Source organism: Danaus plexippus, chromosome 15, assembly GCF_018135715.1.
Source record: "Danaus plexippus chromosome 15, MEX_DaPlex, whole genome shotgun sequence".
NCBI classification, from domain to species: Eukaryota; Metazoa; Arthropoda; class Insecta; order Lepidoptera; family Nymphalidae; genus Danaus; species Danaus plexippus.
Window position 1 is genome coordinate 37,892 of NC_083547.1, and position 13,392 is coordinate 51,283.

Here is a 13,392-nt window from a genome sequence, read left to right on the forward strand (position 1 = left end):
GAGTGGAGTGGATGTCGAGGCTAGCTCGGCCGACATCAGGCATCCGTACAGCTGCCATCCGTACAATCTTCCATACAATCTTCATGACTCTTCATGACTCAAAAGGAGACAGCGAAATGGCAAAAGGAAGACGATCCAACGTCGACCTAACAACGCTGCTGGAGAATCGGACGTAGCTTGCACTCGGCCGCCGTCTTCCTCTTTAAGGAGAACCCGCTCCGACTTGGTCCTCGAGTCGGATGACGCGCCGCATCACACTGGCACGCCCCTGGAAGCTTCTCTTACAAATCCATCTCGCGTTGGATCCCTAATCAGATGAACAGACGAAATCTTAATCGCAACAGATGTAATCCGTGAACAGACGAAATTGTAACAGCGGTCTACTCTCTACTTTTGCGGCGAGCAGGAATGACACTGGTTTTTAGTAGGTAGATTTAACGTTTTGTACCCAGGAATCCTACACAATCAATGCTGCCATCCCCGGGACCGGGCGGTTTGCAAAACGCATTTTGCCAGCGTCACCAAAATAAAAAGGCGGAGTCTCAATGTCCCCATAGTGACTATAATTACCCTGATGTGCAGACAAATGTGGTAAAAAATGTTCTTTCTTAATCTAGTGGTAATTAATATCTGTTTCTAAAAATTTTGAAGCAGTCAGAGACTCGTAGTGTAATGGTTGAAACACTTACCGCGAAGCACTCGATATAATAAAGGGTCTTATTAGTGGACAAGAGGTTGTCTTGGTATCGAAACTAAGATTTTAAAATACACCCTCAGAAGTTTATTTAAAGCCACTCCACAATCACGTAATGTATCTTGACAATCGCCTGATGTCGTTCACTAAGCAAGTGTTATTAAAATCGGCATTTCAGTTTGCAGAGCGCCTCTTACTTCCACACAGGTTCAACAAAGAGAAAAAATTGCCAGTAAAGACTTTTGTTGCAGGTTTATAAAAAATAATCTCAGTTACAGCCCGAGAAACCACCAGCACTGCGAGGGCAGTTGGATTAAACAAACAATTGATACATACACTGTAGGAATATGAGAGGGTAGGAGAGGAGCGAACGACATATGAGCGGATGACCAGATTTTCGGAGTGTATTAAATCTTTCGTTTGTTATACTCAGGTTTAATTTCAAAACAAGTTTAAAACGAGATAGTCGATAGTTATCAATTTAAAATTGTTTCTAGTTTTGTGTAAATTTAATAAATTAAAAGTGAAACTGTATCGAATATTATTTAAAAAAAAGTCAATTCCGATCTTGTTTCTTAGAATATATATTAAAAATTTAACGTTTCGATACTTAATTGTCTTTTAAACAGTCTATTAAAAAAAATACGCGCTTTATCAATAACCGAGGTGGATGCATGGTAAACTGATCTAAGGTAACATAACCTACAAATGCCGCCAGAACTTTAGGTATGTTCATTGGAGATGAGTTAGGAATATAATCTACATTTCACAAACACTACATCTGTTACCTCTGGCAGAGTTACTCAGTACACTACAGATGACAAGAGATGAGTAGGTTGTGCACTAAAGATATATTACATTTTTAAAACAAAACAGTAACGCTCAGCTCAGCTCAGTAACAGCACAGCGAGAGTATTGCCTCTATGTAATCAGATCTCACTGACATTCTCGTAGTCACTCGTTAAAATGAAATCTTCCACATACGTCTTAATATAGGAAGGGCTTACACACTTTCACTTCTAGTAATATCTCGACGTAAGTTAAACCCACTCCTACTACACTAAGCCCTGACAGTCTGCAGCCCAAGACCGAAACGACTCCCACGTAACTTGTGTATGTAGTTCTACTAGTTAAAACCGTGTAGTTATCGTACAATTCACACAGCAGGTACACACACATACATTACACATATAACATTTTAGAACCTACAGATGCTCGTGCATCCTGTGACGTGCATCTACCAAGACATGTTTACTATATTCAGATTGGCAGACTCTTATCTGTCGAGTTAATGCCTCGGTTCATTAAACATTCAACTCGTTCCTGAACCTCTTCCCAGTTTCCTATCACACGCGTGACATCTGCACGGCTGTCTGTCTGTCGATGCATGCATGTCGAGGAGTACATGTAAGATTTAAGATGCACAAACCGATGACGCGATGACGTACGCCGAGAGGTCAAATATCTATGTATCAAAACTTAAGCTGTGAAAAATAAACAATGTCATTGCATTCAAAGAGAATTTTCATTTCATAAAATATAATTATGTCTCATTAAGGTACTTTAACAGAAAGAAATCAATCACTGACAGTGTTCGGGTCCACTTCGTTGAGGAAGTCGTTCGGATTCTTGCGTTGGCTTTTCTTGTGACTCTCTTCGACGGTGACATAAATTAATATGGAAGTTATTAGTACTGCAACAATATAACGCGTCTTACAAGATGTCTTATCATAAACACGGGATTCCTAAACCCCATTCCCAGCCCCCGGGACCCACCTGGTAGCCAGGTCATGAGCGTGGACGTGGTGCGGGGGATCACGTTGGGTCCGCCCTTGGAGAAGGCTCCGGCGAAGGGTTTCAGCTCGTGAGGAGACAGTCTATACGTTAACAAGCCTCGGACGTGAGCCAGGTTGCCGAACACTTTATCCATCAACACTTTAGACGGAAACATTTTACTTTATAGTAATAACAAATATTTTCATAAATTATCGCGGAGACGTTTCGTTGACGTCGAGAGCCATGGATCGAATGACTTTTGAAATTCGTATAAAATACTTTTTCCTTCTTATAAATCATTTAGTAAAATGGCACATATTCAAAGTTCATATCTGTTGCAGTTTGGAGGACACGAATTTATTTCTTGGAAAAACAGAAAATAAATCGAATAGAAGAGAAAGAAACGTTATACTTAAAGTTGGAAAATAATTTGTACATGTTAGAGTACAGTTTGCGAACACGCAGTAGAAAAAACATACGACATGAGGAAAGAAAAGTTTGTTGGCCCGCTTTATAAACAAGAAATGAAATCGAGGAATCATAAAAAAAACATAATACTAGGTAACAGCACAGCGAACCGCAAAAAACAAGGACACGGGGCTGGACCGACACCGGCCAGGCGACGAGAGCCAGCATGAGGAACTGCTTTACAAATAAAAATACAACCTACACGGACTCCCACTGTCTAAAGCTCCCCCCCCCCCACGCGCCCCCGCTGCTGTTGCAGTAACTTCTCCGCTCTAAGTGAGGTCCGGTCCGACAGAACTCGCTCCACGATCGTGTAGGTGTTTGTCTCAACACGTCTGTCACGTTTTTTAAATAAGACTAGTTACGTCCCCGGCTCCGTCAGCGTAAAGTACTTTTTCTTTTATTATATTGATAAATAAAATTTCTAAAATAAAAGTCTGTTTAGTTACTAAAATAGCAATACAAATGTTATTTGGGTCTATATGCAGTATGAACGTGTCCAGGCATTTAATAAAACCTGTTATTTTACTATCACTAACGGACGCTACAATCATATTTGTAAAGATTATTATTTAGGGTTTTAGAGTATTTGTTTTCCAGCTATCTTTATGACTTCGATAAATAAAATAACACAAGATAACACATTTATTGCGTTACTTTTATTGTTGTGAAACTTTAATTTATATCATATTATGTGAGGTGTCCACCGCTCCCCCCCCCACTCTCCTCCCCTCCTCTCCCCCACCCAGGTCAGGGCGCGTCACGTTCCTCCTTCAGCTCATAGTACCTCCCGAGTCGTATCTCAGCGTATCTGTAACGGATATAACCTAGAATAATCCTTCTGTAATGAAGCGCACCACGAGCTCGTCTCGGGGCTCGGGTCAGTCTGTTGGTCGTTCCCACCTTAAGAAGTCGAAGTGAATATCTGAGAGGTGATACTGGACCAGCGCCCACACGGCCCACAGGAAGTGAGATAGGGGTGCCAGGCGTCGCACCTCGTCGCACACGCGCGACACCTGCTCCTCGCCGACCTCGCGGGCCTCGAACTCCGACAGGTAGGTGTGGACCCAGCGGCGCTGGAACTCCTCGCACGGGTAGCGGGAGTAGTCGATGTCGTCCAGCGAGAGACCTGCCACAGACGTCCGGCTTAGCAGGAGAGGGAGGAACAACACCCGCTGGGAGATTACAGCTCGAGAGCTCAGGACGAGGAAGTTCACGCACATGCAAGTGTGGAGTTACTGATCTAGTATACTGAGATACATGCAGGACCTCGCGGACTAGTTAAATAATATAATTTGGAATAACAACATCATCGCTAAGGAATTTGTAGATATGTACATATATCTCGGTTTATCTTCGGCACATAATAATGAAGAATATATCAGACATGATGGGAAATTAAGAAACATGCGAGGTGACACAACACAGACAGGGAGCGAGTGACGTTCACCTTCAGCGGTGACTTGAAATGACTCGTTTGGTCGGCGACCGACTGACAGAGACCAGGATAAGGTCTTCATACGACCACATGTTACAAGAGATTCTCCAGACTCGAGTGGAATCAATTCTCGTATTCTAGTAAAGTCACGAAACCTGATCATATAAATATTCAAATCAATCGACCAAGGTCAATGAACTTCCAAAATAATCAAGGTGAATACGTATTCAATTTGTATTGCAGCTACAGCATTAGATTATATAAACGTCTATTAATACATATTTTAAAAACAATAAAATTTATTTAAAAAAAAGTAAATTTCAAACTGTCAGATGAAGGACAGTCCTCCACCTCGTATACTCCCAGCACTCTGTCGAGAGGAGGAGGTGGCGAGTCACGGGACCCGGCAGAGTTTTATATCAAGTGGATTGTCGGACCGGACTTTTCGGAAGTCGAATCATAAAATAAGAAAAAGGCAATGATATGTGTCTTACCTCGTAACAATTCAAGAACATCTACATGTGGGCACAGTCAAGGAAGCCGAGCTGGGCGTTGAGGATGAGGTCAGCGCCAGCGAGGGACGGAACAACGTGTTCAATGACACAGCGACAACAAACCATACTGTAGGACTGTAAGCTCACTCCTGCCGCGGAGACGAGAACTCCTCATCAGAACGAGTTACATTTTGTCACTCGAAGACGCACCTAACTAACCAGACAACGGACACTTTTATAATTTTGACGAAAATTCAATTATTCGTATCTAGCTTCTGCACGCGACTCCGTCCGTGTGGACATCAGAGTTGTCCTCTGTCACTACAGCCACTGACACCGACCTGCACTTCATGCTTCCCCCGTGTAGTTTCGGGGTCGGGATGGAATATTTTATAAGCTGATTATTTGAATAATGGGTAGATACCACGATACAACAATGTGATGCGCATTTTAATTGGAGCTTTAGGAAATTGTAATGATTAGAGTCTTGGGAAAGTTTAGACTTACGCTTTCGCGACACAATTCTTAGTAAGAACCTATTTTTCTGCACTTCGAAAAAATACAATATGGCCTATTTAATTAAAATTACAGCAATACAATAATTTTAATATAAAGCAAAATCACGCTGCGTGCGTTATCCTACTATCTCAGAAACGCTTATGATTGACTACTAACCACAGACAAATAACTTTTCGTTGTTTTATTGAAAGTAGTTCATTTTATTATCTTTAATACCAAACAGAAAATTAAATACTAACCTACGTAAAATTTATTTTAAAAATAAAAACTTTCCCAACTGAAAGACAACCCGCCAACACAATATGTACTACATCAACAGATACTCTGCAGTGCGTTTTCAAAAAACTGCCAGCGCCTTGAAAATTCACGTTCCGGAGACAACCTCGCGTTAGTGATTCATTGAAGCGGACGTCGGGCGCCGCCCTTGAGCCAGACGGGCGGCGACGCGGGCTTTGTGTACACCGATACAAGGTACACCATACACCATACATTAGTTTGGAATATCTTAAAGGGATTAGGCAGCGTTTTCGTTAAAAGCTCCTAAAAACTTATTTTTTCCGACATTGTAAAACGAATATCGTTACTTATACGGCTTCACCCGTGTTGACCGGGATACAAAGTAGCCTATATGTTAATCCAGGGTTCACCTATCTACACACCTAATTTCAACCAAATCGCTTGAGCCGTTTTTGCGTGAAAAAATAACAAACATACATCCATACATCCTCACAAACTTTCACATTTATAATATTAGTAGGAAGTGGGATTTCTGTTTCGTGTTCAGAGTGTGTCAAGTGATCCGTCTCATTCATTTATTTCATTACTAACAACAACACCACCAACATAAGACCGACTCAGACGGCCCGCGTCCGGCTCTCGCTCGTACGACGGCCGGAGTTCATTTAAATTGTAAATAAGCAGCACTCGGTTAGTGCGAGCAACGACCTTCACTTAGATAATGTTTAAAGATGTATAGACATACGTCGAGCTACCGAGTAACGAGCGCTCCGCCAGCCGCCAGTCCGTCACACGTCATTTAGACAACAAAACGACTAATCGCTAAATTTCAATAGGATTCGAAACGACCTCGAGGTTTCTAGAGACCGACGATGATTCGGCGCAAACGAATAAGTCATGCTCCGGTCGGGGAGACGTCACCTCCCTGGCGCGGCGCGTGTGCCTGTGCTGTCTCAGGGCTCAGGGCTACTCACCGACGTACTCGTTGAAGTGGTTGGCGATGTCGAAGGCCTGGTAGTTGTATCCGGCGTACTCGTAGTCTATGAAGGCCACGGCCCCTGCTCGCTCGTCGTGCACCACGTTCCCCAGCAGCAGGTCGTTGTGAGCGAACACCAGCGGACTGCTGCACTCCGCCAGCCGCCGCCGCAGCTCGCGGTACTCCGACCACAGCCTGGACGACGACCCGAAGCTGCGCTCGAACCTGACATGCGCCCTCCGGGTTACCGACACACGCACACACGCACACACGCACACACGCACACACACACACACACGAGCACAAACAGTTGTTAGTGAGTGGGGTGTGAGAGTGGTGGTGTCCCACCGAGTCGTTACTCACCTGGACTGCTTGTGAGGATCTGAATATTCTTCGGGAATCAGTTTCAGGAATTGTTCTATTTTATCCCAAATCATTGGCTCTTTCTTTGTCTACAATTTTGTTATAACACATATTACTTTGAATAACAAAACAAAATACAATAATATTTCAGTACCAGGCTCCGGCTCTGTTAGTAATGAAAAGAAGTCTTTGAGTCATTTACTAGAAATTAAAAGTTTTAGTGGAATGAATATATTTTTCTCCTATAACAAATATTTCCTGATGGCTCAATGTGGGTGATGTGAGTGATGTGAGATGTATTTTACTTGTAGAGTAATTTAAATTGTAGCAATCAGTTGTAAGGTTGTGTTTTCTAACCTAACACGGCCCTCCTCCGGTAAACAAATCACAACCACTAGCAACACCAACCAGATAAAAGATTCATTGAAAGAACGTCCATTAATGTGATATTCACATGTAAAGATAAGCCGGTGACCTGTCAACTCTAACTGATAAATGGCTTCCTCACGGTAAACACTTGAATGGATGTCTGTAACATGCTTCGGTGTTAGTATTGGCCAGTAACGCTTGGCTTCTGTTCAGGAACTCACTCCCGCAACATGACTGTACACATCTTAGAACTTACTTCAGGTCCGAGTTGTACTTTGTGCATCTTAGCCATTTGTCGTGCGACCAATGTTGATATTTTAGTGTCTGTAACAGTTTCCGTGTTCAGAGTCACCCCAGGGTAATATTCATAGACTAGACCATTTTTAAAAACACCATATATTTTTGGCGCCAAACCCTCTTTGTTTAACAGGGTGATGTTTCTAAAAGAGTTGTATGAGCAGTTTAAAACACACACACTTGTTGTAATATTTCAAATGAAAAACATATTTTTTCACCTTATTTCAGCATCTCTGTCAATCAAGAGATCCGTTTTGTTTCCATAGATCCTTACGAGCAAAATTTCATCCCCTGATTTTAATTGGCAAGCTACTAATTTATTTGTTATTCCATCAGTAAATAACTATAATTTAAAAAAATGTAACAATTAAAATGAGCAAATGGACGAATTATAACAAATAAAATAAATAAAAAGACCTTGTATTTAATGTTCTCCGAAGGCCACTCGGGCCTTATGACTGAAAGAACGTTCGATATTCCTCCATACAGATCGTCCTCTTTAATTTGATTCGGTATGAACTTGTGACCGGCAGCGTGACAAACCCGAGACATTGTGTTTAAATTGATATTTTTATTTATTAACTGGATCCACGTACGTCTACAGCGTTAAATGGAGACAAACTAAAGAACATTCTCAGTTCCTCTACATTATATACGTGTGACTAACGGGACGGTCTACGGCATAATTTGTAATGATAATACTGCACATTTGTAATACATAAGATGATAATTTTATCATGGTAAAGATTAAATAAACTACTTCAATATTTAAATTCTATAACGATGACAGAGTGTGAGGCGGCACTCGGCAGTTCATAACAGAAGATGAAACACAGCTTTGTGTCAATTATCATGACAGGTGAGTGGTGACATTGACAGGAGACTTGCTTTAGTTGAAATTGATACACATTAAGTATCTCCATTCATCACACTGTACTCAAGATTATAGTTCGTCCAAAATATAAAAGCGTTGACATTGGCAAAACATTCCACGATTCCAGTATGAATGGGGCTGTAGCATAACCAAAAATTAGCTATGTAGATAAGGAAAGACATTACAATAAGGAAGTAATTACTAAATTGCAATCAGCCCTTGCCTGCAGTTCCGACTATTTTCATAAGAATATTATGTCAAACATTGAAGATAATTTACAATCCGATATCTTGTTTTAAAGCAAAATACTTAAATTAATTAAAATTGTTTGATTTATGATAAAACAAAAGGAACTGATATGTCGAGATTTCTTAAATAACCCCTTTTTGAGTGACTTTTAGTTTATTTAATTATTGTTTAATAACGATATCACAATTTTTTTTCTTTCACTTCTCGTCAAAACTATTTTAGGACCAAAGTCAACCGTTTTCAATATATTCCACACCATTCAAATCTCCTTATTTTATGATGATCATAAAAAAGGATTCAGCACCTTTTACGCTTATAAAGGTAGAGTAAAATTAACACTGAAATACTCCAAAAGCAATCAAAGCAACAATATTAAATAAACTATGAGTGTCCGAAAGAATCTCGATTAAAACAGTGTATTATGTATATTTAAACAATTTAAATAAATAGTTTTTGCTCAGTTTCCAACATGTGTCTATTATCACATCGTAAAACGTTATGTAAAACTAATATTTTTTGGATTTACTACGCGAATTTTTATTATTTTAAAAACTACATAATCTCGACGCTTTGGTTACTTTTCAACAACCGTGATCACGGACAGATGAGATGTGTGCCGTAGTAAATTCGAAAAAAAATAGTTTTATATAAATGTCTCGCAAAAGTCTTAGATCTCATTATAAATCGTTATGTCTTTATCAATAACGTATTCCGTTCTCTAATAATGAAATAAACATAAGATAATAAGTCGGATATCTTGTTCAGTTTTAATTTCCCATTATATTTTTTTCTGTCCAATTATTAATTTAAGATTTAAAACATTTTCATGCTAAAGGTTTATTTATTGTAATGCTTTTGATCCGAAAAATGGTTTAATATGTATATTTAGTTCTTAAAACTCTAATTCTTTTATTATTACATATGATTTAATATCGTACTTTAGTATTACCGTATCACTGCATAAGCTAGTGTTATAGTAACCTATAAGCTACTTATAAGTAAATAAAAAACATCAAATTTATGTGATCCATTTTCCAAGTTGTAGTTCTATTGTCTAGTGTGAATTGTAATATATAATAAATGTTGTTGTGTTACCTTTGACAAATGACAAGTGACATTCGCATTTAGTCTGTGCGTTGTGTTCCATAACCCATTGCAAAGTGTTCAATCAGTCGAAAGATTATATAATTTAAATTTTATTCAAAGTTAAAATAATTGATATTATTAACGATGGGGAAACACTTTGGAGAGCTCGCTAAAATAAGGGGACTTATTACGTATAAATTATCTCCTTACGAGCAACGCGCTTTTGCAGGAGCCATATCTAATGGTATTCCCAACATTTTTCGAAGATTTCGTGAAACTGTCTTCAGAGTTGCACCCCGTAAGATATCTTCATTCTTGTTGTAGATCATTTTGAAATGTATATAATTTTTTTAAAAAAAGAAACTGTAATTCCATTATTTTTTAAATCATAAAATGACATGACATCGTTCATACAAATTATCATTTCGTATTTTGTTTCGACTGTGCTTAATTCGGTTTTTATATTGAAATTCTACAATACAGGTTTCCAAAGTCATTTCAGCTTTTAAAATTAAGTCATCTCAATAACTTCTCAGTAACATGTACAAAACTCAAATGGATATGTTTTATTCCATTCAGTCATTTATTTTGTAACCACGTTTTATTTCAGTTTTAGATATATAGACGTAACGGTTCAGTAATAATATCAATCTATCTTAAACACTTCCAGTGAGAACACCAGTTGTCAGTTAGACAGCCTGGTGATGTCTGTAGGTAATGGTTCTTATAACTGAGTGTGTTGCAGCCTTCATCATCGCCTACCTGGTGTATGAAGGTGTGGAGAGGGAGCACCATCGTCTGTCCCGCAAAAACCCAGCCGACTTTGCCAATGATGAATGAAGCCCTCGTGGATGGCACATACAACTGTAGTGTATATTAAATAAATTATTATTAATTGTTCCCACTCTTTCTCTTACCCCTCTCCTTATTAAACCATGTTTTGATAGCAGCATATCCGTCGATGGAGTTACATGTCCTACTTGACCTTCTCCAATTCACTGATGTCAAGTTGATCCTACTGTCTTGTGTGTAATTGTCTTTTCTTGCTAAAATGAATCATTTATTTTGATTCCTCAGAATCTTTTGAAAGACTGTATTTTGTAGTATTACATGTTATAATATGCTCGGTGACGGGTGTTGACAGCAGGATACACATTGGTTTTGACAGACTGAAATAATATGAAAAGGTAGCTATTACTGTTAGACACGAAATGAGACTAACATTAAAATGTTTCAATGTACATGCATATGTGTGTTAGGAGCATACATCATACAGTAACGTTATTTTAAAGTGTTTTTATTTATAACAATTTATTAAAATTACTTTGGATACTTACAGTGTCAATATTGATTTTCATTCATTGTGATACTTTAATAAGTCTTGCGGTAGACGTTGTGTTAAATCTGAATCAATATTCTATAAAATTTAATTTATGGAGGATTGATTAGGAGGCCATCCATTACAGTGCCCTGGTCACGTGTCCATAGTACCTTGTGGACAGGAGGGCCTGGTCCTGTACTTTAGATATCTGGGTGCATCACATCTGTACCAGTATATAATGGTATAATCTTTGGTGAACACTTCGTGCCCGAGTGTCTCTGATATATAAAAATTTTCGAATATATTTTATACACATGCTATCACACTTGAATACATAAAATGTTCAAGTTTGTGGAGCAAAGAGACTACAATGAGATTATACGAAGGAAATCCAGCGTTCTGGAATGTTTTATCCATTATGCAAATAAAATAAAAGTCCGTATAAAAATATTACTCCTACATAACTCTTCTCTTTGGTATTCAGAATGTTCGTATTCGTTCGACAAAAGTTTCTATAACACTGACGAAGTTCTGCAAATAATGATAATCCCCTAATCACTGATACATCTTAATTGTCCACTGTTACCCAGCCTCACCAACCATCACTAACTAGTTTGCATGTGAAGAGTTCCGAGCCGAGCCCAGTCACCGTACACTTGAAAACATTTAAGCAGTTCAGACATTACTATAATAGTGTGGAGGTTGTGGTGGCCTGGAGGTTAAATGCTCGCCTTTAATACGTGAGGGCGCGGTTTCGAAACCTGGAAGGAACCAATGTGATCTTTTCCGAGTAATATATACTTTCTGAGAGTATTTAGACACCACTGACGGACGGTGAAGGAAAACATCATGAGGAACCTGGTCTTATAATTTCAAATTATTAGATTGAAATCGCCAACCCGTCTTGAGCAAGCGTGGTGATTAATGCTCTAACTTTCTCTATGTGAGAAGAGGCCTTTGCTCAGCAGTGGGCTCCAATAGGCTGATGTTGATGATGATGATTTGGAAGTTGCCTTGCACAAGTCGGAGGCCATCTGTTTTTATTGCCCCTAAATGGCACCTCCGGCGGGGGCTCAACTCAAATCGAGTCATCCTTACTTTTTTTTGGTGACGCTGGTAAAATGCTTTTCGCATGCCACTCGGCCCGGGGAGGGCAACTCTCATTATGTGGGACTCCTGGGTATAAAGCCCCCAGTCTACCCACTAAAATCAGAGTAATTCCTCCTCACCACAAAGGTGGGGGAGGCAGCGGTAACGCCTTCGCCCATCCCGCGGCCTCCCACTATGGGATATCCGATCACGAATGCAATGCAAGATGGATTTGTAGCATCAGAAATTTCAAGGGGCGTGCCAGCGTCGTGCGGCATGCGACCCAGGTGTAGTTTTAATCGGCCCCTATCTGACCCGCGTTAAATGTTCATCTCCACCGTCCAAGCTCCTCTCTCCAACTAACCAAATTTGAAAAGAACCTACTAGGGCTGTCTTCGAAGCACGTTGCAAGAATCAATTGATATTAGTTCTACACAGCTCCGTCTTTTAGTCTCGATCATTTTAGTCCAATCCGAAGCCGCTTTAAGGATAGAGTTTAGCTTGACGTTTGATTTTATAGACCTAGTGCCTTCTCTCACAATACCTACTGATCGCTTGTTTGTGGTTTTGGCTACCGAAAGACTAACCGCTTCACGTATGATTTCCAGAACCCTATCATGAAACGCGAGTTTTGACCGCTACCCAAGAGTACCTTACATCACTCCAGCAAATGCTTAGCAGTTTCAACTGCCTTCAGACAGATATAGCAATTTTTTACGGTACCTTTACCCCATCTTACTAAATTTCTCTGATCTGGTAGAGTCATTCTGAAAACATTGAGATAAAATTTTAGCAATGCTAGCGACCAATCATGAATTAAGGTGCGCCATTTTAGCGGTAATGAGATGCAAAAATCTTCTATGTCTAACCACTCGTTCTGCATCTCTAAACATAATGCATAGATCTTATATTTAGCATTCTCGTCTTGCCGAATAAAGAACTTCAATATATCCGTATCCTGGATTTCCTTACTTGATCCTAACCTTACACTGTTACTTTGTGCTCCTATTCCAAACTGCTTATGGAATTGAACTCTTGGCTATAGCTTTGGGGCATCCTTGTCTTTTGGGAGCCATGTAATGACGTCATCGTGGGATTTCCCCAGGATATATCTTTTGGAAACTCTTAGGTGTTTATAGGGC

At 39.7% G+C, this 13,392-nt stretch overlaps 3 protein-coding genes and 1 long non-coding RNA gene across 5 annotated transcripts; 1 reads left to right on the forward strand and 3 right to left on the reverse strand.

The window, feature by feature from the left end:
• Positions 1-2,216: 2,216 nt before the first annotated feature.
• On the reverse strand, positions 2,217-3,069 carry LOC116766317 (cytochrome b-c1 complex subunit 8-like). The gene is made up of 2 exons (XM_032656139.2): positions 2,471-3,069; positions 2,217-2,387 (listed from the first exon to the last, which is right to left on the reverse strand). Exons 1-2 carry the CDS (start codon positions 2,643-2,645, stop codon positions 2,272-2,274), a joined length of 291 nt encoding a protein of 96 aa, XP_032512030.1. The 5' UTR covers positions 2,646-3,069; the 3' UTR covers positions 2,217-2,271.
• Positions 3,070-3,612: 543 nt separating this feature from the next.
• LOC116766281 (ethanolamine kinase 2) lies at positions 3,613-8,410 on the reverse strand. 2 transcript variants are annotated; one of them, XM_061522843.1, is made up of 8 exons: positions 8,392-8,410; positions 8,049-8,306; positions 7,850-7,974; positions 7,591-7,774; positions 6,966-7,054; positions 6,601-6,827; positions 3,842-4,067; positions 3,613-3,749 (listed from the first exon to the last, which is right to left on the reverse strand). In XM_061522843.1, the coding sequence occupies exons 2-8, from the start codon at positions 8,181-8,183 to the stop codon at positions 3,689-3,691; spliced, it is 1,047 nt and encodes a 348-aa protein (XP_061378827.1). In that variant the 5' UTR covers positions 8,184-8,306; positions 8,392-8,410; the 3' UTR covers positions 3,613-3,688. The 2 variants fall into 2 exon arrangements, with proteins under 2 accessions (XP_061378827.1, XP_061378828.1); XM_061522844.1 differs by lacking the exons at positions 7,850-7,974; positions 8,049-8,306; positions 8,392-8,410 and having other exon boundaries at positions 7,474-7,612.
• A 1,459-nt stretch (positions 8,411-9,869) lies between these two features.
• Positions 9,870-10,740, forward strand: LOC116766568 (cytochrome b-c1 complex subunit 8). Its single transcript, XM_032656465.2, has 2 exons — positions 9,870-10,138; positions 10,586-10,740. The coding sequence occupies exons 1-2, from the start codon at positions 9,985-9,987 to the stop codon at positions 10,678-10,680; spliced, it is 249 nt and encodes an 82-aa protein (XP_032512356.1). The 5' UTR covers positions 9,870-9,984; the 3' UTR covers positions 10,681-10,740.
• LOC133319249 (uncharacterized) lies at positions 10,626-11,291 on the reverse strand. Its single transcript, XR_009752927.1, has 2 exons — positions 11,178-11,291; positions 10,626-11,009 (listed from the first exon to the last, which is right to left on the reverse strand). It is a non-coding gene; the product is annotated as an uncharacterized LOC133319249 (long non-coding RNA).
• Between the last annotated feature and the right edge of the window lie 2,101 nt (positions 11,292-13,392).